The 26514-nt window shown below is 42.7% G+C and overlaps 1 protein-coding gene across 1 annotated transcript in view; it reads left to right on the top strand.

Moving 5' to 3' along the window:
* The window catches only part of Tet1 (tet methylcytosine dioxygenase 1), an 86606-nt gene extending 61824 nt beyond the window's left edge, over positions 1 to 24782 (top strand). The window contains 7 exon segments of the mRNA XM_036167163.1: positions 8202 to 8413; positions 10788 to 10938; positions 11247 to 11342; positions 13574 to 13663; positions 15047 to 15184; positions 18207 to 18492; positions 21906 to 24782. Coding sequence (XP_036023056.1) covers positions 8202 to 8413; positions 10788 to 10938; positions 11247 to 11342; positions 13574 to 13663; positions 15047 to 15184; positions 18207 to 18492; positions 21906 to 22780 — 1848 coding nt within the window. The 3' untranslated portion in view covers positions 22781 to 24782.
* Positions 24783 to 26514: the final 1732 nt, after the last annotated feature.

The raw sequence follows: 26514 nt of genomic DNA, 5'->3' as shown, positions 1-26514 counted from the left end.
CTGGAGGTCAGTCACGTGATGGAGGGAGAGAACCAGTTCTCCCAGCTGATGACTGCACACATAACACAGCAATTAAAAGTAATAGTCCAAGAGTCTGGGTAGATTGAGAAGGTGAAGCTAGGATGCTGTAAGGATGCCAAGTCTGGGGTGACTTGACTGCCATATTAAGCAGTTGTATAGTCTGTATGCAGCTGCAGCCTTTGAAGGGCCTTAGAAAATGACATGTTGTCTGCTTCCTTCTTTTTGCTTTTGTTTATCAAGACAGTGTTTTCCTGTGTAGCCCTGGCTGTCCTGGAACTCTGTAAACCAGGCTGGCCTCGAACTCACAGAGATCTGCCTGTCTCTGCCTCCGGAGTGCTGGGACTAAGGGCGTGCACCACGGCCTGCCAGTGCCCATTCTCATTCAAACTACCACACCATCAGAGGGCAGATGTCAGGAGACCTGAGTGTCCTGTGAAGCAGGAGTCATCTAGGCCACTCCCACTTTTAACACAACTTAAAGTAGTTAGTGTACTGTTATAAAGCCATTTATTTATCTGTTTATTAGAATGAGTGCTGATGATGTCTGTGCCAGTGCACATGGCCACATGTGTGGGCATGCACATACATACATACATACATACATACATACATACATACATACATACATATATACATTTCCTCCACTTGCAGTGCAGAGATTACAGGTGTATCATGCCCCTCCTGGTGTTTTCATTACAGGTTCTGGGGACTTGAATTCAGGCCCTCACGATTGGATGCTAAGTTTTTTACCTACTAAGAAATCTCGCCAGGTGGTGGTGCATGCCTGTAATCCTAGCACTCGGGAGGCAGAGCCAGGTGGATCTCTGTGAGTGCGAGGCCAGCCTGGACTACCAAGTGAGTTCCAGGAAAGGCGCAAAGCTACACAGAGAAACCCTGTCTCGAAAAACCAAAAAAAAAAAAAAAAGGAATCTCACCAGCCTGCAAATCTGCAAATGTGTTTTAAAAATCGGTGTAATGTGTGCTAGCTAATTGCTTACTGGTCTCTATGCAACCAAATGGAAGACAGGACTTGTGGTAGTGCTATGGATGGAGCTTAGTGATGGGGGTGATAGGTGAACATGCTGCCTTAGTTCACTGATGGTTGGTTTCCCCAGCCATGAAAAGATATAATGGTATAAATTTCTGAACACATCTTGTTGAAGTCACAAGCTGATTGAGTGCAGTCCAGGGCTCAACGGTACTCATTTTACCTCTGAAATGTTAAGGGTTTTGTTATTTATAGAGAATGTAAGTCTTCTACTAAAACATTTGCTCTACAAATTAAGGATGAACCTAGGTCTTTGTTCTAGAGTATTTTGTTACTCTTTTGTTTGTGTTTGAGACTGGGGTCTCGCTGTGTGGCCTTGGCTGTCCTGAGGTATGCCATGAAGATCAGGCTGGCCTCAAAGCCATCATCTGTTCATCCCTGTCTGGAACTAAGGATTTTGAGCCACCAAACCCATCCTCAGTCTATTTTGCTTCATGTTTTCTTTCTTTCTTTCTTTCTTTCTTTCTTTCTTTCTTTCTTTCTTTCTTTCTTTCTTTCTTTTTTTTTTTGTGCTTATTTTACATCTGCTTCCCTGTGCAAGTGTGTGTCCGTTTGTGCACATGTGTGGAGGTCAGAGGATAACCCCGAGAGAGTTCAGTTATATCCTTATCAAAGTCATGGTGTTGGTCTTAGGGGCAGAAACCTTGTTATCTTTTCAGACCTTCTCCAGCGTTGTGAAGTTGAACTATAAAGCTATAGTGATCTATGCTGTACGGTGCACTGGTTAGTCAAGTCACTTTGGCACAAGCTACAGTCATCTTGAAAGAGGGAACCTCAGTTGAAAAAGCATTCATCAGATTGGTTTGTCGGCAAGCCTGTGGGCCATTTTCTTGATGTGAGTAGGTCTGTCTGCCCACGGGCAGGTGGTCCTGAGTTGTGTGAAAAAACACGCTGAGCAAGCCAGTAAGCAGTGTGGGCCTCCATGGTCTTTCTTTTTCTTTCTTTGTTTTGTTTTGTTTTGTTTTTCGAGACAAGATTTCTCTGTAGCTTTGGAGCCTGTCCTGGAACTCACTCTGTAGCCTGGGCTGGCCTTGAACTCCCAGTGCTGGGGAAGGCATGCACCACCACCACCCAGCTTCCTTCAATTTCTTTTTCAGAGACAAGGTGAGCATCATTGCAGGAGACGGTCAATGGAGCAGAATTGATAGTTGACAGTAAACCGTCAATGACATCTTTTGCTTGTTTTTTTTTCTTTTCTTTTTTTAAAATATATTTTATTTTTATGTGCATTTGTGGTTTTGCCGAGGGTGTCGTGATCCCCTGAAACTGGAGTTACAGACAGGTGTGAGCTGCCATGTGGGTGCTGAGAATTGAACTCTGGTCCTCTGGAAGAAGAGTCAGCGCTCTTAACCCCTAAGCCATCTGTCCAGCCCTGTTTGTTTGTTTGTTCAAGACAAGGTTTCTCTGTGTAGCTCTGGCCATCATGGAAGACTCTGTAACCCAGGCTGGCCTCAGACTCACAGAGATCCCCCTGCCTCTGCCTCCCGAGTGCTGGGATTAAAGGCGTGTACCACCACCGCCCGGACAGAAAATTTTTTCTCCAGAGGACACTACCAATAGAGAATAGAGTTGCAGGGACAGGAGAAAGTGTCTATGAATCATGTATGTGATGAAGGGCTTCTAGATATGCAGACTTACATACATGAGATTAAAATTAGCTGAGAGTAAACCTATTTCAATGTCAGTCTCCTCTGCTACATGCAGTATACATGTGTTGAGACATGGAAGCTTCTCTGTGTCCTTAGTGGTCATGCACATCAAAGGCACCAAGAAATTCCACCTAACACTGCGTGGTAATAACCAAACAGGACCACACATCAACTTGGTCCCGTTAGACCCAGGGAATGGGTCAGGGAATGTCTCATAACCTGTCTTGCTGTTTGACTATATAAGTGAATGTAAGGGCTGGAGAGATAAGATAGCTCTTTGCTTAAGAGCTCTGGGTGTTCTCCCAGAGGACCCAGGCTTATCTCCCAGCATCACACAGTGGTTCATGATTGTCTGTACTGCATTTATTTGTGTGGAGCAGAGAAGCATGCAGGCAAAACACTCATAGGCGTGAATATAAAGATCAACATTTTTTTTGGTCAGTTCAGACTGATCTCATTGTCCAGGACATTTTCAAATATGAACCTCCTGCCGTAGCCTCTCAGACACCGTAGTTATAGACATGGCTACTATGAACAAACGGGTTTTAGTCTGGTTTAATTTTTTCTTTTCTGATGGCCATATTTAATTTATTTTTGTTAGCGCGTGCGTACATTGCAGAAGAAAACTTAATTCTTCTACCATGGATGGGTTCTGGGGATCCACTGACTTTTCCCCATCTTGCTGACTCTAAATTGTTTTGGATGAGTGCTTCACTAAATTTGTTAAAAACTGTAATGTATTCATCTACCATTAATGATAATGGATCCTTCATTTTGAAAGAGTTGAACCCACCTTCTTGTATATAACAATATCACCTGCCTCCATATATCTTCTCAAAGGAACCAAACTGATGTACACAAATCTGTAAGTCACCATCCAGCAGGAATCATTGTCAAAAGGGTGGGTAACCAACGACCATCAACTAAAGAATGTAGCAACAAAATGTGCTCTACCCAAGCCATGAAGTATTACTGATCAATGAAAATGAATATAATGCAACAGGCTATCTGGATCAGGCTGACCCAAACTCAAAGACACAGCCGCCTGAGGTCCTGGCAAGCACCCCCACCCCCACCAAGCCCAGAGAGAATTTTTTTTTTTTTTTAAGCTGAGGATCGAACCTAGGGCCTTGGGCTTGCTAGGGAAATGCTCTACCACTGAGCTAAATCCCCAACCTGAGAATTTTAAAATCATCTATATTTAGTTGTGGTTGAATATTAATCCAAGACTTTGCACATGTCAGACAAATGCTGTTATTGAGCCTCCCCCCTCCAAACACACACACACACACACACACACACACACACACACACACACACACATTTAAAAATGTTTATTGTGTTGCTGGAGCTGGGACTTGGGTGTCAAGTGTGCTTGCCTTGCTGTAGTTACATTCCTTGGACTACAGGCTGGAACAGCTAGGGAGAAGAGGTGAATGGGCTTGGCGGACCCTTTCTCTATCTATCAATAAGAGGGTGAATTCTATGTGCAGAGGAAATCTCTAGTACTGATGTCTATGGAAACAAGAAAACACTAGGTACAGAGGTATGACCCTGTCATCCCAGTGTTCAGGAGGCCAAAGTTATAAACCACCATGCACTGTGTACCAAGACCCAATCTCCAAAATTATAATAGAATGCAAGATATTTTGAAGAATATGGTAAGTTCCGCAATACATAGCATATGTTATAAAACAGTAAGTCTTGGGCTTTGCTTTGGTGTACATGGGGAGGGTGAGTGTGAATGCACATCAGGCATGTGGATAATAGCATAGCAGCAGCACCTCAGAGACCCTCCTCCTGCTTCCCATTTCATCTGCCTGCTTGGTCTGCAACACCTTGGTTATTAGAGGGATACATGTTCATGTGCAACTTTTTAGTGCGGGGTGGGGGTTTGAGCTCAGGGCCTTGTGTTTGCACAGTAAACAGACTTGCTCAGTAAGCCCTAGGACTCCCTTGACCTCAGAGCATAGCAAATACATGAATGAATACTAAGTGCTTAGAAAGCAACATAGTATTCATGAAGAGACTTAAGACTTGAAATGTTTTTTATTCAAAAATTTACAAGTTGACACATCGTGTTAGTTTTAAAATAATGAGATTTGATTTGGTTTTCACATACTCGATTTTGAGAGTCTCATACAGCTCCGGCCGACCTTGGGGGCCTTGGGACTCTCTTGCTTTGGCCTCTAATTGCTGGCATTCTAAGCGTGCATCAAAACGGTCAGCTCCAGCATTTTGGTCACTCACAATGTTTCCGTCTTTGGAATCCACTCCACTGGACTTCGAGGTTTAATTCTTTCTTTAACCAGTGTTTGTGCTGTGCTCTGAACTGTCTGTGAACAGGAGCCTCTGTTGCTGCAGCAGAACAAAAACCTGAAGCAGCAGACTCTCTTACACTTACACACACACACACACACACACACACACACACACACACACACACGAGTAAATCTTAGAGTAGAGCTGAAGAGACCTCTAACCGTTGAGTGTGTGCACACTGCTCTTAGAGAGGATCAAAGTTCAGTTCCCAGCAGCCATGTCAAGCGTCATGCATGCCTGTGGTACACACACACGTATATGTAAGCAAAGCATTCACATATAAAATAAAACTAATACAATAATTTAAAAACAATCTTTCTGGCCACGCAGTGGTGGCGCACGCCTTTAATCCCAGAACTCGGAAATCAGAAGCAGGCGGATCTCTGAGTTAGAGGCCAGCCTGGTCTATAGCACAACTTCAAAACTTGGCGGTGTTGTGAGTCTGTAGTAACCAGGAGCCAATTTTCAGTTTGCTTTTCAATTAAACTCATTTGTGGAAAAAGTCCCAACTCACAGATAATCTTTATATGTATGTACAAGTCGCTTCCTGGAATAACCCTCTGTCTAGGCTATGACTCTGTGATAGGCCGGTCACCTGCTTCTGTCCCTCTCCACCTAGAAACAACTATCCCCACTTCTGCTAAGAGAAGGAGGGGAATGAGGGGAAATGAAAGTGCAGTTATTTATTCATTCATTCATTCATTCATTATTTATATTATTTATTATTATTAATTTATTTTTATTTATTTATTATTATTTCTTTATTGTGGGGCCAAGGATCGAGCCCCGGGCCTTGCACTTGCTAGGCAAGCTCTCTACCGCTGAGCTAAATCCCCAATCCCAGTTTTGTTTTGTTTTGTTTTGTTTTTAAAGATTTATTTATTATGTATGCAGCATGTATAACTGCAGGCCAGAAGGGGGCACCACATCTCTCATTACAGATGGTTGTGAGCCACCTTGTGGGTGCTGGGAATTGAACTCAGGACCTCTGGAAGAGCAGTCAGTGCTCTTAACCTCTGAGCCATCTCCAGCCGGGAAGTGCAGTTTTGTAACTGCAGATGGAACTGCCTGGAGTTTCCTTGGTTCTGAACGTCTTAGGAAAAGTTGCTTGCAAAGTTCAGTTCCTTCAAGTTTTGATAGTTTGTATTCTTTTTTTTTTTTTTTTTTTTTTTTTGAGATTTGAGATTTGTTTTACCTTTTGGGATTTGTTTTACCTTCTTGTTTGTGTGAGTGTTCACATTATTTGACCGTTTGTTTGTTTTGGTCTCTTGTCATACAAGGGATGGAACTCAAGGCCTCTTGCATGCCAGTCAAGCCCCCTACTACTGAGATAGGCCTCCAGATATTTTAAGCAGCTTTTCAGTGTGGCTGATTGGCCGGCCAGGAACTCTAGACTGGAAGCTCTTGGTTTCAATGTCTGTGCCACCAAGTCTAACTATGTTGCTTCTGGGGACTGTAATTTAGGTCCCGTTGGTGCTGAACATCCTTGTTGGCCGTCCATCCAGCATTTTTATCATACACACAGTAAAAATTACATAATGTATATTTAACATACATATGATGTATGCTTTTATCATTAGTGTGTGTCAGTGGTTGGCTGGGTGTCATATTTCAGGGCACGTTTGTTGTCTAGAGGATGACTATAGACAGCCAATGCTCTGTACCACGTGAGCTTCATGCATCAAACCCAGGCTGTTAGGTTTTTTTGCTGTTGATTGTCAGGCTCTCACTGTGTAGTCCTTGCAGGCTGGCCTCCCGAACTCTAGATGCTGTAATTAAAGTTATGCCCCAGCACATCTAGCTGGCTGTCAGTCAGGGCAAAACCAAATCATCCATCCCTCCTCATGAAGACAGCTAGCTAAATGGTAACATTTATTAAAAAGACTATTGGGGTGGGGGGTTTAGCTGAGTGGTAGAGCACTTGCCTAGCAAGCGCAAGGCCCTGAGTTTGATCCTCAGCTCAAAAAAAAAAAAAAAAAAAAAAAGACTATTAATATTATTTGTTCGAAACCAAGCCTCATATATCCCAGGCTGGCTTCAGACTAGAAGTGTAGCCAGGGATCATCACAAACTTGGGTTCCTGCCCCATACCTCAGGAGGGCTGGGATTGCAGGCACCCATCTTGCTGTGCTGGGTTGATGTGGTTTGAGCCGAGCACAGTGATGGAGACCCAGGCAAGCTAAGCAAGCGCTCCATTATTTGAGCTCCTGCCCAGCCAAAAGTCCCTACTTTTTACATTGAAGGTCATGTTGTCCTTAGGTTAATTGCTCTATTAACATGGTAGAAGCGCCTTTAATCCCAGCACTCAGGAGGCAGAGCCAGGCAGATCTTGTGAGTTCGAGGTCAGCCTGGTGTACAGCGTGAGTTCCAGGACAACCAGGACTGTTTCACAGAGAAACCCTGTCTCGAAAACCAAAAGAAATAAAAAGAAACTTTCCTACAATCAAACATAAACTAATCATAAAGTTTTGTTTGAGATTGCATGGAATCTAGACAAGTGTCCCTCTGCCATAGTAGCTACATTTCTTTGGCCTTCAACATTCTGAGAAGTTACTTAGCTCCGAACTATTGGGTTTAATTTGGTTTTCACTATAGATTTCTGCAAATAAGACAAATGTCCCTAATCGAAAGCAGTTTCCCTGGGCATAGTGCCCCATGGCTGTAGTCTCCACACATTGTTTCTGGGCAATGATCAGTTCAACTAAGCAAAGCATGGTTGACAAAGGAAAATTCTGTCCCAGCCAGCGACAGGCAAGCCTTTCCGGAGCGAAGAGTTGATAAATATAAGTTGTTTCCGGGTCTGGAGAAGTGCCTCGGTAGTTAAGAGAATTTTTGTTCTTACAGAGGTCCCAGGTTCATCTCCCAGCACCTACATGGTGTTCCAAAACTGCATGTACCTGACACTCTCTTTTGGCAGCCCCCAGACACTAAGCACCTCCTGTAGGCTGCATATCCATATTCACATGTAAACACTGTAAATTTGAATTTTAATGAAAATCTCTCTCTCTCTCTCTCTCTCTCTTCTTAATAATTTTTTACAATGAGTCAAAGTCCTGGGCAATATGAGACTGTTCTCAAAAAGGACAAATAACAATAGTAGTAATAAGTCTGGCCTTCCAATGCATAAAGCCAGTATAGATGAATCCATTCTGCATTTCCAGGTGCTTAGGAGAAGCGGTCCTGATGAGAAGGTTCTCTGCTTGGTCCGGGTGCGTGTAGGCCACACCTGTCAGACAGCAGTGATGGTCGTGGTTATCATGCTGTGGGAAATCATCCCTCGCCCAATGGCCGACTATCTGTACAAAGAGCTCACGGAGAACTTAAGGTCCTACAGCGGGCATCCTACTGACCGAAGATGTACCCTCAATGAAAAGTAATCAGATTTGTTTTCAACTGCCTTGACTTTTCTCTCTCTCTGCTGTTTGTGTTAAATGTATAAGTAACTATCATGTGAGTAGCAGGGCTTTTAAACACCCTGAAAGGAAGATCAACCTTTGCCGGGATTGGTGTGCACATTTTGAGGTGGCTGGTCCTTCAGGAGGTGGAGGATAGCTTGCTTCATCTTCTTAATGTTCTGGGCCAGCTAAGGCTGCACAGTGAGAGCTTATCTTTTTTCCTCCTTGTCTTTTTAAATGCCCTTAAGAATATTCTGCTTTGAAATTCACAGGGGTGGGTAGAGACCCAGTGATAGAACCCAGCCTTGTTCATCTTAACGGGCACATAACTACCACGTAAACATACACCCTCGGAACCTAGAATATTCTTATTTTTTGTTACTGTATCTGACCCAACTTACTGTTAGAGAGTATGTGAAATTTGTCTTTAATGGAGCATTCTTCATCAGAATTTGAGGCCTCTTCCCGATAAATTTAAGGCAGAAGTAACATCAATGGAATTTTGCTTTCGTTTCCATTATTGTTGATCTCCCAACCCCATGTGCCCCCTCTACCCCTTGACTACGAACTAGTTGTCTTTCCTTTTTATTGTTTTGAGAAGGAATCTTGCCCTACTGATCTGTATGGAACTCTTTCTCTTTAATGATATCTGTGTGTAGCTGGAAAATTTCCTGTGTCTCACCTGGTCCCGCAGCCACTCAGACCCAAATAAACACACAGAGGCTTATATTAATTAGCACTCCATGGCCATGGCCTATGGCTCAAGCTTCTTGCTAGCTAGAAATTCAGCCCATTTCTGTTATTCTATTCTATATGTCTTCCCATGTTCCTGGCTTTGCCTGTGTGCCATTACATGCTGCTCCCCGGACAGCGGATGGCATCTCCTTCCTCTCCTTTCTTCTCCCACTGACTCCCTTGGATTTTCCCACCTGGCTCATCCTGCCCTGCCAGAGGCCAATGCAGCTTTATTTATCAATCAATCAGAGCACCACATTCACAGCATACAGAAAGATATTCCATAGCATCTGTGCATGGCCTATCAACCTTTCTGGCACGTTGAGCTTTGTACCTCAGTGAATTAGTGATTCTGGGTCAATTTTCCAATAGACCTTTTTTGAGACAGATTGTCAGTAGGTTGTACAGATCCTGAACTCATGATTCCCCTGCCTCTTTATAGCATTGTCTTAGGTATTGTGTGCCATCCATTTGTTCAATTTCTTGTTTTCCAAATGTGTAAAAAGAACGGCATAGCTGAGAGTGTGTAGCTCAGTGGTAGATTGTTATCATCCAAAAAACTGAATATAAATTATTTTTTATTTGTCTACCAAGTTTAAGTTCCTTCTGTTGGTATTTGACCATTTGAACCTCACATCCATCACATGGTTCCTTCTTTCCAGGTTCTTGTAGTGCCTTGTACCCTGGTCATGTCTGCAGATTCTTCCATTGGTTTAATTTTGAGGCTTGCTCATTGCATAGCTACCATTACATTTATCGTCTTTCCCCTAGCCAACTCTAAAGCACCAGGCTTATGGGAATGCCTGGTTTGACAGTGTCCGGGCTGCTAGGAACACAGATCATATCATTTTAAGGTAATTTTAAATTAAATCCAGAGCTGACGCTAGTAGCTTATCCACAGAATCACAGAAAATAAGAGAATAAATCAATAAAATTCAGATATTTAGGATTTTCCTGCCCTCTGCTAGGACGGACTCAGTGTCTGACGCCATTCATTCTCATCCACTGCTCTCTGTAATTTTAAGCCTTTGTTTACCTTTGGGTTTTTAAGACAGGGCCTACATAGCCCTGGCTGGCCTGAAATTCTAGGCTTGTTAATTTAGAATCTAATTTAGTGCTGCAGAGAAGTCCCAAGGTGTTACATTTATCAAGTTCCTGAACACAATAGCCTTTCTCTTCTTTATTTCTGTTGTAATCCTCATAAAGTTTTTTCATTAAAATTGTAGGAGATTGTATAGTTAGTGTATCGTATTCTCATTTCCACTTTGATGGTAAGGGAAAAGAAAGTTAAGTCCATGTTCATTTTAGACACAATGTAACTTTTCCTTTATGTTAGAGAAGATTTTTAGTTGTGTGCCTTTTATTTCTCTTTCTCAAGCAAAGGATAGTTTGTTGTCTACTTGGATTTGGAAACTTAAACAACAATTTTAATAAAAAAAGAATCAAGAATGGATTCAGAGTGAAGAGGATAGATGGTACATTTGAGGCTAGATGTAGCTAGGATGTGTTTTAATGGAGAGAGTCAAATGCAGTAGTAACTATGATAACCTGTTCATATTCCATACCTGGCTCTGTAATTCTGTGACCTTGTCTAATGCTCTGCTCACCACCTTCCAGCCGCACATGCACCTGTCAAGGCCTCAATCCAAAGACATGTGGAGCATCTTTCTCCTTTGGCTGTTCGTGGAGCATGTATTTCAATGGCTGTAAGTTTGGCAGAAGCCGAAACCCCAGAAAATTCAGACTTGCTCCAAACCATCCATTAAACGTGAGTTTCCTTTTTAATTTTTGTTGTACCATCTACAGGATATAACCATGTAGAGTTCCTCAAAAGTTTTTTGAAAACAAAATTTTAGCTATTAAACAGTCATAAGTAACTAAAATATGTATGTAGATACATATTCTAAATATGTTGGGTAAAGACTTCAGCTATTTCAATTGTCTGTGGGTCTGTCTTCCTGCTTCCCAACACCAGAGGGAACCATTATTGAAGAAAAGCTAGGACTTTTTGGGCAGTCAGAGTAGAGCAGAACATTTGTCGACATTCTAAAGACTGAGAAAGTTTCCTATCCGCAGAGCTACTATAAGAGAATCACTGGAGTCCGTTTTGTCAAAAGAAGACGTGTGAAGCCCGTGAGACCTGGACGGATGGTTCCAGAACACAAGGCCCTGGTGAGCAGAGATTAGTCAAAGCCACTAACTGTTCATCTTTTTAAATTGAAACATGAGCTTGTAAGCTCTGGTCAAGCTGGAGCTGGGCAGTTACGGCTGGATAGGTACTTTGGAGATCAGTCCTCTGTCAGATGTGGGGTTGGTGAAGGTCTTTTCCCGTTCTTTTTCTGTAGGCTGTCTTTTTGTCTTATTGACCATGTCTTTTGCCCTACAAAAGCTTCTCAGTTTCAAGAGGTCTCATTTATTAATTGTTGTGCTCAGTGTCTGTGCTGCTGGTGTTATATTTAGGAAGTGATCTCCTGTCCCAATGCCATCAAGAGTACTTCCTACTTCCTCTTCTATTAACTTTAGTGTAACTGGATTTATGTTGAGGCCTTTGATCCTCTTGGACTTGAGTTTTGTGCACGGTGACAGATAGGGATCTATTTGTAATCTTTTAAATATTAACATCCAGTTATGCCAGCACCATTTGTTGAAGATTCTTTTTTCCATTGTATAGTTTTGGCTTCTTTGTCAAAAATTGTATGTGCGTGGATTAATGTCAGGGTATTCAATTCGATTCCATTGGTCTGTATGTCAGTTTTTATACCAGTACCAAGCTGTTTTTATTACTATAGCTCTATAGTAGAGCTTGAGGTCAGGGATGGTGATGCCTCCAGAGGTGGCTTTATTATACAGGATTCTTTTAGCTATCCTGGGTCTTTTGTTTTTCCATATGAAGTTGAGTATTTTTCTTTCCAAGTCTGTGAAGAATTGTGTTGGGATTTTGATGGGGATTGCATTGAATCTGTAGATTGCTTTTGGTAAGATTGCCATTTTTACTATGTTAATCCTGCCTATCCATGAGCATGGGAGATCCTTCCATTTTCTGATATCTTCTTCAATTTCTTTCTTTAGAGATTTAAAGTTCTTATCAAAGAGGTCCTTTGCTTGTTTAGTTAGTGATATCCCAAGGTATCTTATATTATTTGAGTATACTCATCTTTTATGACATTTCTCCAGATGCTCTCTTTCTTAGTTATGGACTAGAATTAGCCAAGAGGCTTTGCAAATACTGTCTCTAAGGCATGGAGATAGTGTCTGTGTTCCAACGACTTAATGCTGTACCAAGTTTGGATAGAGATGTAAAAAATTGGTTTGAAATAAAGAAATCAGACTGTGTTGGTCCAGACTGCTCTTCTGTACAAAGTGGGAATGTTGACTTGACATTTCCTGAGTGATGAGTAATGTCATCTTGAGGATAATGTGACTTGGGTTGTTGACAGTGCGGTCCTGAGGGAAGGGTCAGTGTGCCTAACCATTAGGAATGACTCAGAAGAGTAGAAGGTCTTGGTGTTGCACACCAACTGGCAAAGCTCCATTAAGAAGCCGTAAGTAGGCTAGAAAGAAGCCTTAATGGTTAAGCACTGTTAATTGCTTCTGTTCAGAACTTTCCCCAAAACTATCTATCATACAGATGATGAGTGACTCATTCTGACTCTGACACTGGTTTGTCCATACTAACACAGACACTACCATAAAATACAGCTCTTCCGGTGTGCTGGAATTATAAACATATTATCCGTTTAACCTAGATTCTTCTGTGTTAATCTTCTTATTATTTCTCAATCATCCCCAATCTGTAGTATTTGTATAGAAGAGAACCCTAACTACTAATAAATCTCAGTGCATTATTTTCTTTTTTGTTTTCAGTGTTGTGTAGATATGAAAACCCATAGCCTCTGCAAGAGCACTAAGGGGAAACCATCTCCCTAGCTCCTCTCATGTTGTATTTGAAGATATGGGATCTTTTAATGGAGTGCTGGGCCAGCCTCTAACTCAAAATCCTCCGGGCTAGCCTACCAAGTGTTAAGCTCACAGGCATGCTTATTTGAAACTCCTAGGACAAGATATTACACACATACAATACTTTATATCTATATTGCTCTCTAATCTGGAAAACATACTTCTATCCTTCACCTTGTCTTCAAGTGTCCAGAGCAGTGTTGGAACATATCCCTCACTATATAAGTTTCTAATATTAAAATTTCCATTTCCAAACTTCCATTTCCAATTCCAACTTCTAGTAGCTCAGATTAACACAATTATCTTGTATTCTACCCACTGTGTTATGGTAAGTAAGAATTATATGTCAGCCACACGCATTACTTATGGTGGGGTTTTTATGCCTGTTAACTAACTCACTTTACAGTCTTTTAAAATGATCTTATGGGGATTCTCTTTTACTATAGGAAAAAAGGCTTGAAGACATGTTACAGGGCTTGGCGACGAATTTAGCTCCAATTTATAAGCAGATGGCTCCGGTTGCTTATCAAAATCAGGTATTTTTTTTTTTTTTTTTAAGAACCCTTCAAATGACCTTAAGCATACGTCAACTTCCTATGTCAAAACAGTTATCATTAATAGAATTATAACCATAGGCAAAGTGGGTGTGGGGAAGATGCCATTTAGAGGTGGTACTGTACTATCTTCTTTAGGCTCTCCAGAACTCTAGGGGCAACAGAACTTGGTGGGAGGCCAGCCTGATACACAAGGCACCTTGTTTCAAAATAAGGAGGAGGATATAGAAAAGATGGCCCAATGTTTAAAGCTCCTGGTTTCCGGCAGTGGTGGCTCATGCCTTTAATCCCAGTGCTTGGAAACCCTCCAGAAAGAAACCGGTAGATTTCTGGGTTCAGGGCTAGCCTGGTCTATGTAGAGAGACCATGTCTCAACCCTCCCCCCTACATAAACACACAAAAGAGCTCTTGAGATTCTACAGAGCACTCACATGCTGGCTCACAACCAACTCCAATGTCAGGGGATCCTATCCAATGACCTCTTGTTTCTGTGGGCAGTGAATGGCTATACATACATGGTGAGCTACATACACGTCCATGCAGACAAGACATTCGTAAGTATAAAATAAATATATTAAAAAATAAATAAACATAGAGCTGGGCATGTTGACACATGCCTTTAATCCTAGGGCTAGAGGCAGGCAGATCTCTTGAGTTCGAGGCTAACCTGATCTGCAAAAAGAGTTCCAGGACAGCCAGGGATACACAGAGAAACCCTGTCTCAAAGCTAAGTGAATAAATACTATGTTGGTATACACAGAGACAGGCCCACCTGACTCAGTTCATAAAATGAGTACTTTCTGCTGCTGTTTGTTTTGGGGTGAGGGTCAGTTTGTAACTCAACAGTCAAAGCACCAAGTGCCTATATCCACGGAGGCGTCTTATCTCCCAGCCCTTAGTACTGTTGCACATATTCTTGCACATATGTACACATACCTTGACACAAAACCAAACTCATACTTAGGAATTTAAGGAGGAAAAAAAACCTGGGCCAGATACATAGTTTGGTTTAGAACACCGCTGCTCCTTTGAAGACGTGGTTTCAGTACCCAGCACTCACATGGTGGACAAAACTCTCTTCTAGCTTCTGAACTAGCACACATGATACACAGATGCATGCAGACAAAACCACCCATACATACAAGCCCTTTTTTTTTTTTTTTTTTTTTAAGATTGATTTATTTATTATGTATACAGAAGAGGGTACCAGATCTCATTACAGGTGGTTCTGGGCCACCATGTAGGTGCTGGGAATTGATCTCAGGACCTCTGCAAGAACAGTCAATGCTCTTAACCTCTGAGCCATCTCTCCAGCCCAAAATAAGTCTATTTAAAGAGCATCTTTTATTTATTTATTTTTTTAAGGTGGCATATGAAGATGTTGCTGGAGACTGTCGACTGGGTTACAAGAAAGGCCGTCCTTTCTCTGGTGTTACCTGTTGCATGGATTTCTGTGCCCATTCTCACAGGGACATTCACAACATGAATAATGGAAGCACTGTGGTACGTACTTAAATGGCTTTTAACCCTCCTTGCTTTATCTGTGCTTTTTTTTTTTTTTTTTTCCCTTTCCTTCCTAGACAGGGTTTCTCTGTGTAACCCCCAGATGTCCTGGGTTCACTCTGTAGACCATGCTGCCTGCCTCTGCCACCCAAGTTCTGGGACTAAAGCCGTAGGCCACCACTGCCCGGCTAGCTGTGCTCTGTATATATATACACATATATATATGTACATGTGTGTGTGTGTGTGTGTGTGTGTGTGTGTGTGTGTGTGTGCATAAAATTTATTGTTGGACGTGGTTGCACATGCAATCAGGAGGCTAAGGCATTTGGATCTCTGTGAGTTCTAGACCAGTGTGCGTCTACAGTAAGTTCCAGGTCAGCTGGATAATATATAATAGTACACCAGGAGCACATGGCCCACAGAATCAAAGCAGGGCTCTCAGGGACCTGTGGGTCTGTGCTAGGCCCTCTGCGTATACATTACACTTGTAGCTTGGTGTTCTTCTTGGACTCCCAACACTGGGAATGAGGGGTGTCTCTGACTTTTTCCTGTGATTGGAACAGATCCTTTTCCCACATCCAGTTGTGGTGATGATATTTCAGAATTTTGACACAGGGTTTCTTTCTCTGTGTAGCCCTGGCTGGCCAGGAACTCACTCTGTAGACCAGGCTGGCCTTTGAACTCAGATCCACCTGCCTCTGGCCCCGGAGTGCTGGGATTAAAGACGTGCTCCACCCTTGCCTGGCTAAATTAGAATTTTTTAAGAAGTCTACTTTATTGTTTACCTTATGTGTGATAGTTTTGCCGTTGTGTGTGCGCGCGCGTGCGTGTGCATGCATGCACATGTGCATACCTAGTGTCCATGAAGCTCATTAAAAGGACACCAGTTCTCCTGCTATGAATGGCTGCAAGCCGCCCTGTGAGTGCTAAGAACTGCTGAGTACTCACTCAGTACTTGAATTTTATTTATTTATTGGTTCATCGCGATTTATCAAAGCCAAGTGTTAATGAGATTCTGTTATCCCAAGCACTGGGAAGCCCTAGGCAGGAAGATCACACCAGTTAAAGATCATCCTAGATACTCTATGTCATTAGGGCCTGGGCCTTGGCTCTGCAGGCTGCATTTGCTGCTGACCCTGAAAACCTGAGACCTCTCCAGTACTATCACAGGGTAGATGGAGAGACCCAGCTGACTCCTTCACATTGTCCTCTGACCTCATCAGATGCACCATACATCATAAACACAACAGGCACAAAGAAATGCCTTCTGGTCCCTTTGCTTGTTTGTTTAGGTGTTTACAAATAAACGCTTTAAGAAATCATGACAGTGGAGTTGGGGATTTAGCTCAGTGGTAGAGCGCTTGCCTAGCAAGCATAAGGCCCTAGGTTCGATCCTCATCTCAAAAAAAAAAAGAAATCATCACAGAATCATTTGATGTGGCCTGCCTTAGACACAGAAAGGAAACCCAGTTATGTTTTCCACAAGTCAAGTGGCAACATTTGGCATACTAATCCTGACTAGATATTGTTGTTAGGGGTGGAGATTTTATTTTATATTTTTACATAGTGGCCTGGAAAACATCAATACAGCTCAGGTCAAAAGTATACTTAATAAATTTAGTTGCACCAGCAAGATGGCAAGTAAGTATATAAGTAAATGTAAATTTAAAAACTCTTGAAGGGGCTTTTCTTTGGTTTTTCGAGACAGGGTCTCTCTGTGTAGTTTTGCGCCTTTCCTGGAACTCACTCTGTAGAACAGGCTGGCCTCGAACTCACAGAGATCCACCTGCCTCTGCCTCCCGAGTGCTGTGATCAAAGGCGTGCGCCACCACCGCCCGGCTAATTAGGATTTCTATTGCTGTGAAGAGACACCATGACCATAGCAACTCCTATAAGAAAAACATTTCATTGGGGTGGCTCACTTTTAGAGGTTCTGTTTGTTACCGTCATGAAGGGGAGCATGTCTGAGTGTTCAGGCCACAGAAGGTCTACTGAGCATAGGAAACCTCAAAGCCACACCTCCTAACAGTGCTGCTCCTTGTGCCATCCTGATGGCCAGTTACATTCCGAGTGCCATGCTTGCACTTTTAGAAATGCTCAGCAGTATCTGTTTGCACAGTTTTCAGTTCCCAGCACCAGGGTGAGACGGAGCACAACTTCAGTTCCATTTGATCTGAGGGGACTTCTCAACCATCTGCAGATATGTACACACATAGACACATACACAGACTTACACAAAAACAGGGACACCAAGTAAAAAGCAGATAGGGAAAAAGCATTCACAAACCCTCGGACTGACAGGGCAAGTCCAAATGTGTTTACTCCATCAGACAAAGATGGAGAGTCCTGGAATTCAAGTTCAACCTTGCTTCATCGTGAGTTGGGGGCCGGGCCGGGCCTGGCTTCTAAATCTAAACTAATTGTTCTAAAGAAAAGGAAAGTAAGAATACCTAAATAAACATTTGTTTTAATTTGTGATCATTTATTTACAGTTTTACTCGTCTGCTTTAAAAGAAAGTGAGAAGCCACTAGAATTGAATCTTCCAGTGACTTGATAATATTTAGTTAGGATCAGTACACCAAATGTAGCCATTTGACACAAAACTGAAACAAAACAAAAGCTTTTGACTTTGTTCCCTGCTGTCTTGGTCACTGATCTATTGCTGTGAAGAGACACCATGAAAGGCAACTCTTTTTTACTCCCCCCCCCCCCCCCCCCCGAGATAGGGTTTCTCTGTGTAGCTTTGCATCTTTCCTGGAACTCACTTGGTAGCCCAGGCTGGCCTCGAACTCAGAGATCCGCCTGGCTCTGCCTCCCGAGTGCTGGGCTTAAAGTTTCAGTGTCTTATTAATTAGTCCATTGGCATGGCAGAGAGCATGGCAACAGGCAGATACCGTGTTGGAGAAGTAGCTGAGCCCGACCTACATCCAGATCAGACTTAGAGGTCTACACATCTGCTATTGGTGCAGATAGGCATAGGATGAATGGACACATGCCTATTCCCCCCTCCCTGTGCCTCAGGTCCTCACGTTGCTTCGAGAAGATGCCCGAGACACAAATAATCCCGAGGATGAGCAGTTCCACGTCCTTCCACTACACCGGCTGGCAGACACTGATGAATTTGGCTCCCGGGAGGGGATGGAGGAGAAGATCCGCTCTGGGGCCGTCGAAATCATTAAGCCGAGCAGGAAGAGGCAACGGCGTTTCAACGAGCCTATTCCTCGGTGTGGGAAGAGGCGGACCACAATGAAGGAGCCGGACAAGAAACCAGCTGCTGCTGGCGTCAAAAAACAGAGGAACTCCTCCAGTAAGTGTGCCCCACTGCTGCCCTCAGGAACCAGGCTTGAACGTCAGCTTTCTGGTTCTCTTCTCTTTACGGCCACGGTACCTTGACACCCTCCCCTCCCCCAGGGAAATGCGTGGTTGGGGGTTTTCACTCTTTTAAGGGGGGTCACCACTCATCTCACACACGGAGGTTCATTATTATTTATAAATGCCTGGCCTTAGCTTGGCTTCTTTCTTTTTAAAATATTTTTTATGTACAAGTACTCCATTTGCATGTATGCCTGCATTACAGAAGAGGGCGTCGGATCTTATTCCAGATGGTTGTGAGTCACCGTGTGGTTTCTGGGAATTGAACTCAGGACCTCTAGAAGAACAGCTAATGCTGAGCCATCTCTCCAGCCCAGCTTGGCTTATTTCTAGCCAGCTTTTCTTAATTTAAATTATCCCGTCTACCTTTTGTCTCTGGGCGAATACATTTCTCTTACTTAGGTATATCTCCCTTTCACTCTTACTCCGTGGCTGTTTGAGAGGATGGTCCCTAGGGCCCTCCCTCCTTCCCTTGCTCCTTTCTTTTTGATCCCAGATTTCTCCCGTCCATTCTCTCTGCCTGCCAGCCCTGCCTGGCCCTTCCCTCTGCTCAGCTGTGGCCATTCAGCTCTTTGTTAGATCAACCAGGTATTTTAGACAGGCAGAGTAACACAGTTGCTCTATTAAAATAGAAGCAACACAAAAGAATGCATGCAACACATCTTTGCATCAGAAACGAATGGAACAACATCTTAAAATAATATTGAACAACAGAAATGACTACATTCTGTATTGTCGCCCTCCCGAGTCCTCATTCACATTACTCATAGTACCTGCTGTTCCTTTAAACCGCTGTTAGCTCCAGGGACCCCTGCCATTTTGGGGTTAATAACTTTATAGTAATGCTCTTGGGCTTTTGGTTTTGATTTTTCAAGACAGGGTTTCTTCGTGGAGCCCTCTTTGTCCTGTGTACCAGGCTGGCTTCAAACCTGCAGAGATCTGCCTGCCTCTGGGATTAAAGGCAGTCGCCACTGCTACCCAGAGCAGCCTGTTTTTGGTTTTTGGTTTTTAACTAAATATCTTTTGTATTAAAGTGTGATTATCTTCACATCTGGAAGTTAACATTGCACGGTGATCTCTTTTCCATGCTTCACGTGGACTTCTTGGTAAGAGTGTCTGAAGGGACACTAGGCCACTTGAACAAGGCCCTGGCAGACCTTGCCCTTCTTTCCCATTCTCCCTGCCTTGCTAAAAAAACGTTAGATTGCATTTCTAAAGCCAGCGGCCAAGGATTTTTACCTTATTTCGCCACTTCATCCTCATGAGGCTGACTACCACAGTCCAGCAATTAGGTGACCCTTTGGCTCACCTAATTACCATGCCCAATTAAAAATAAAAACACCTTATCCAACGTGGTTTTTCCCCTTTCCCTTAATAAGCCGCCTTTTGCCTGTGTGCCATGTCTTGTCTCCTCTATCCAGAGACTTTGTCCCTTGCGGATAAATACCCTCCCCTCTTTCCCTTATCCTGTCTCCTTTACCACCACATCCTAGCCTATTCTACCAAAGACCTCCCTTTTTCTCTCAAAAACGACACCCGCAAGGTCACTTGCTGCTGTTTCCTGCCTGAGTCAGAAAGGAACCTCTTTAAACTTTTCTTCCCTGCTTAATAAAGAATCTCTCGGTGAAAACAGGTGTTGGGTGTTGTTTGTCCTGAATCCGGGGTCCTGGAGGAACTATTTGGGGACTCCTTTAGTGTTGTCTGCCTAATTCATTGACTAAGGTTTCAGCTTTTTACTGAATCTCAGTCTATTTCCCAAGACTGGAAATGCTTCTCACAAATATCATTGACTTGATAATTCTGGGGTGACAATTCTGGATTGGAACTGGGGGTGGTGGTGCAAATGCGTGCTTAATTCAGTCAGTAGATCTGAGAATATTAATTGATTCCAATGTGATCACTTTTTAAACCTTTGCTATGGATTTTTTTTCATCTCAGAATAATTATAATAATTTGTTTTATATTGCCTTTAAGATTTTTTTTCTCTCTTTGCTCACAGCTTTTCATTTTTAAAGTGCCTCAATGTAGCCTGGTGGTGGTGGTACATGCCTTTAATCCCAGCACTTGGTAGGCAGAGGCAAGCAGATCCCTGGTGGGTGGTTCGAGGCCAGCCTGGTCTACAAAGCGAGTTCTAGGATGGCTAGGACTGTTACATAGAGAAACTCTGTCTTGGGGCGGGGTTTGGGGGTTTTGCTCAATGTTCATTTTCCTGTGGAGACTTCTCAAAATGACTTTGAAATCTTAACACAGACCTGATAGCTCCTGTTACAGTGGGGTGTTCAGGGTTTTTCTTCAATTTTCAAATGAATATGGTGAGGGGCAAGGAAGATGGCTGCTGAGGATTCAAGAGGGATCTTTGAGGAAAATTGTAGGAACAGTACTATCAGCTGAGTATAGCTCCATGGTAGACTACTTGACTGGTGGTCTTAGGGAATTCCTGGGATTCGTTCCAAGCATGACCCTAAAACATTAGGGTATTTTGGTTGACGCTTGTAATCCCAGCACTGAGATGGGAGGACCCTGTAAACTGCAGGCCGGTCCATATTATAAAGACCTGTTTCAGAGACACACATTTTGCCTGCTTATGCATACCTGGTGCCTGAGGAGGTCAGAAGAGAGTGTTGGGTCCCTGGAACTGGAGTTACAGACAATTGTGAGCTTCCACGTGGGTGCTGGGAATTGAACCCTCGTTCTCTGCAAAAGCAACAAGGGTTCTTTCTTCTCAGCCAACTGTCCAGTACCCAAGACACATTTTTAAAAAGTAAAAGGACATTTTGTTTGGCACACGACTTTAATCCGAGTACTTGGGAGGCAGAGGCAGGCAGATATCTGAGCATGGTCTACATAGTGGCTATTAATCTTCTTAATGCTACTACCCTTTCATGACCCTCGACCATAAAATTATTTTCATTGCTCCTTCATAACTGATTTTGCTACTGTATGAATCGTAATGTTAACATCTGAGGTTTCAGTGGTCTTAGGTGAAGGTGACGCTACAAAATGGTTGTTTGACACCCACTCACACAAAGAGGTCTCAACCACAGGTTGAGAACTGCTGGTCTACATAGTGAGTGCCAGGACACCCAAGACTGTGTAGAGAGATCCTGTCTCAAACAAAACAAAGCTTACTACAGGCCTAATTACAGCCAAGTGGTAGAGTGCTTGCCTACCCAGGGGCTAAAACTAGGAGGCAGAAGAAGCATTTAAAAACAATTTTTAACAGCCGGCAAGCGACAACACAGCTTATGCTTGTTTTCACATTTGTTGTAACTTTCTGTTCACGAATGAGTTGTGAGATAGTGCAACCCAGAGTTGAAATTGAAACCGAGCCCCATTTTATTTTCAAAGGTTCAGACAACACTAAAAACTACTCATCAGCCTCATCCACTCCTCACCCGCTGAAGGAAGAATCTACAGACGTCTGCCCCACCAAGGCTTCCTCCGTGAAAACAGCTACCTGTACGTACATTAAAACAGCCTCAGGCGGGGCTCCGGAAAGCCGGAGCATTCTCCACTGCACAATGCCTTCTGGAACACACGGTGGTGCTAATGCAGCTGCTGGGGAATGCCCTGGGACCGTCCAGCCTGGTGAGGTGGCTCCTCTGCCTCACCCGTCTTTTCCCAGAGCAGATTCCTCTGCCCTTGCTGATCCGCTCACTAGTCTCTCTGAGCAGCTAACTTCTAATCAGTCCCTCAGCTGTCCTCAGGACCCAGCTTCCTGTCAGGTGGAAAACAAGCAGCACTCTGACGCAGACGCTCGCTCCGATGACCCGTCCTCCGACGAGGACGATAACAACCCTCAGATTGATGAGTTTTGGTCGGACAGTGAGGAGGTCTATTTTGATCCTAGCTATGGTGGCGTGGCAATAGCCCCCATTCATGGCTCGGTGCTGATTGAATGTGCCCGGAGAGAGCTTCATGCTACCACCTCTCTGAAACATCCCCAGCGAAATAGTCCTTTACGCGTCGCCCTTGTTTTCTACCAGCACAAGAGCCTGAATAGGCCTAAACACGGTTTTGATCTCAACCGGATTAAGTATGAATCCAGAGACTTAAAAAGAAAAAAGTCCTTCGATCGGGAGGGCCCCGATTTATTCCGAGAAGCCAATTTACTGTGCAAAATTCCTTCCCGTGTTGCACCAACCTTAACTCACGACAATATTGTCACTGTGTCCTCTTACGCTCTCACTCACGTTGCAGGACCCTACAAGGCTTGGGCCTGAAGGCTTTTCTCCCATAATGCCTTTGCTAGTGCAGTATAGTCTCTACGGTGCTGTTCAAAAGAAAGTCTCATTGTTGTTTACTGTATAATCATTTCACCCATTTCAGCTCGGAGGTAAAATTAAAACGGGGGCGGGGGGGGTGCTCAACTGTGACTATATTTTGAGAATTGGTGGAAGGTATACATTTTCAGCAAAAATAGAAGTCTTATAGTTTAAATACGTAAAGAAATATCTTGGTTAGGTGTTGACCATGATAGAATCATAGTCTGGTGCTTCAAAATAAGCTTGTTTACTATGAAAAGGATTTTAACAGGTTCCTGCAATAAGATGTAAAAACCAAGATACGCAGTGTTAACTCTATTCAGTTCCTGGTGCTTAACCACATCAATACGTGTAGTAGTGAGCTGAATGATTCATGGTGCCGTCCCTCCAGCAGCTTCTGGTCATTTGCTATCGTGTCCGCACATTTCTTTGAAATAAACCAATGAAATGTTTTTTCTCTTCATATCTCTCCTGTATAAAATAATTCTTTATCCTAGTGATGGTTGGAGGCTGTTCATTAACTGTAAATATATCTATTTTGAAAAGCACTTTCTATTTTTAAAAGTAACTTGAAATAGTATAGTAGCAGAATCCTATTGTCTATTATGTATGCATATTTGCATACCAGAGAAGTCTTTTATTGTGTAGAGTTCCATACTGTTAAGTGCAGCCTATATTCAAATAATCTATGACCTACGTTCTCTACTTATAAAATAGAGGATCTCCAAAAAATTAAAAAGACAAAGTGCCACCAATATAAATTTCCCCTTTTTAACTAGAAGGAAAAATAAAAGTATTCTGAAGTGTCTTCATGATTGAAGTGTGTGACCCATGACAGATGTTTTCAAAGGGAGAAGGGAAAAATGGGGATCAATCAAATGCTCCCAATGTTCAACATGAGAAAGTAGATAGTTAAGTTTTTCCTTCCCAAACGAGAAGAAAACATCCTGTAGGAATAATTGAGGGGAAAGTCTGTTATCTTTGTTGCTTCTAAGCCAGTCACATGGAACAATTTGTACTGTAAGCCAATTAAGAGCCTAACTATTCATTAAACTTAACCTTTTGGGTTTAGGTTACTGATAATTTAATTGGCAACTCCAACTTCTTTAGTAATCCCCTATTTTGAAGGTCGTTCTGATTAGTGTTCCAAGGTTCTTCTCACTGTTTAAAAAGACTTTAAAGAAGACTCCCCAAACAGAAAAACCTAGAACCAAGAGAACCTTGAGTGAAATCCAAATGCACAGGTGCTATGACATTCAAGGTATTGGATTCTTCGGAAGTACAGGAACCCTAATGGTGCTTCTCAGTTTCCACAGGAAGCCCACGGCTACCATCACAACCTTGGTGCAAATGCAAACAGTTCCAGCAAAGCTCTAGAGAATAACTTATTAAAATAATATATGGTGCAAAAGTTCTGACTAAGGAAGAAGAAGGGAATAGGAAGTGTCCATTGACATTCCATTATTTACAAGTAGATTGTATGCTCCTTGAATATATAGAGTAGGGTAATTTGTTGACCTGATTTAGTGTTTTGTGTGCCTTAGATTTTTGTTTAGAAACATGTCTATTTTAAGTCTAGGGTTTCTTCCATGTGTAAGTATATAAATGTGATTGTTCATTGCTTTGGTTGCTTCAGAAAGGTATTTGTTAGTGCATACCATCAGGAATACTCCCTGGTGAAGTGACCTTTGAGGATTGGGCCTTGGCTCCCGCTAGACATTGTTTCCTTGCCTGGCTCACTACTGGGTAAAATCTCTCTCCTTCTGCCTTTATTCATCCATTCATCTATCCATTCCTCCGATGCACACTTTGAATCTTCTGGATTCGATTTGATTTTGTTTTTTCTTTAAATCGCTACCCAGGATGCAATCTTCTAAAGACTGCTTGGGATTACTTTCTAAGGAAATAGCAAATTACCTTTTAAAAAGATATATACATTCAAACTAATTTATTTTTTAATATTAAGGGTTATTCAAGACAGGGTTTCTCTGTGTAGCCCTGGCTGTCCTGGAACTTGGTCTGTAAACCAAGCTGGCCTGGAACTCAATGAGATCCATCCACCTGCCTTTGCCTCCTGAGTGCTGGGCTAAAGGTGTGTGCCACCATGCCTGGCTCAAGAATGGTCTTTCTTATGAAACAACAAAATCAATTGGTTTGAGACGACAGTTACTTATCAAAACTCATTTAACATTCTTTCTACACCTCTATTATTTTACTGTAACTACAAATTCCTTTTCTTTAACCTTACTTGTGAAGCTCAAGTTAAGGCTGTTCATGGTATGAACATCGAAGGCTTTGTCATATAAACTCCATGGTAGCCCACCTGACACTTTATGAGACTGGGTCGCTATGTAGTCCTGGCTTTCCTGGAACTCACATGGTGGGCCAGGCTAGCCTACATACAATTCACAGAAATCCGCCTGTCCCTGCCTCTGCTGGGATTAAAGCTTTGCTCCACCCCTCTCCAAGCTGTCTTGTTCTGTTGTGCTTGTCAGCCTCACATATATCTATATCCTGTTTCCAATCTTCTACATGGTACCAAATAGACCATATCATAAATTCCATTGGAATATATTGTTGGGACATGAGGTAAATTTTTGCAACGTGTTCACATCTTAAATTACCTCCCAAATGTAATCATTGCGCTTGTGAGACGCAGAATTTCATTAGGTGAGAGCTGTAAGCCATTCACCCCGTTACAGAGCTGAGTGGACAGCTCTGTGTAACTGACTTGATTCACATGAGTAAACTACTTTCAGGTACTTTTACTCCATTAACATTTCACAGTGGCATGTACAAAACTAACCCCAGATTGGTCACATATATTCAGACTTCTATGTGGGATAAAGCTATGACATCTTTCATCACTTGTGGGCACAGTTGAATGTGCCAGCTAAGGTGTATGCAATCTTTGATACAAAGTTGCCTTCAATGACACCACTCACTCACTGCATGAGAATCATGTTGAGTCTAGATTTAATACAACTGAATTTTCATCTTCACTAGTAACTTATGACAAGAATTAGGAGGCCAAAAAAAAAAAAAAAATGTAGTGGATCTCTTTGCAGTAGAAGTCCTAAAGCTCAGCCTCTGTGCCCACAGCACAGATGGCACCCATCAGCTTGTAATTGCTTGAAGGCTGCTCTGTTCTTAGAACTGTACAAAACAAACTTAATTTTCTCATCCAGAGAGTACTGTATTATGGAGAACTATCCTTATCTTTGTTCAAGTCAAAAATAAAACAGCTTTCTGTCCTCGAGGGAGGTTCAGAGCAAGAAGATTAATGGTTAAACTAGGTCAAGAATCCCTTGGCTATCAATAGCCTGGGCTTTGTGCGAAGAAATTAGCTGACATTTACCTATGACTCTAGCCTGTTCACTTTCCTGTAAATATGGCAATCCCTGTCTTTGCCATTCTCTCTGGAACCTAGTGTTAGGAATACTTTGGCTTTAAGGAGTGGCTGGTGAAGCAGTTAAGAACAGCGTATTTTCATTGTATATACTCCCTAGCTGTGGATACACAATCCCTTCCCGCCCCTCACCTAATCAAGTGATGTGGCCATCTTTGTAACGGGAATGCAGGTTTATTGTGCATAGCGCTCCTGAACTTGTTACTACAATGTGGCATATTAAGCCCTGTGGTATAGTCATTGCTTGGTTGTTTAAGACATCTAGGTCTTTTCAAATGAAGTG

Source organism: Onychomys torridus, chromosome 18 (assembly GCF_903995425.1).
Source record: "Onychomys torridus chromosome 18, mOncTor1.1, whole genome shotgun sequence".
NCBI classification, from domain to species: domain Eukaryota; kingdom Metazoa; phylum Chordata; class Mammalia; order Rodentia; family Cricetidae; genus Onychomys; species Onychomys torridus.
This window is presented reverse-complemented; position numbering and strand designations above follow the sequence as displayed.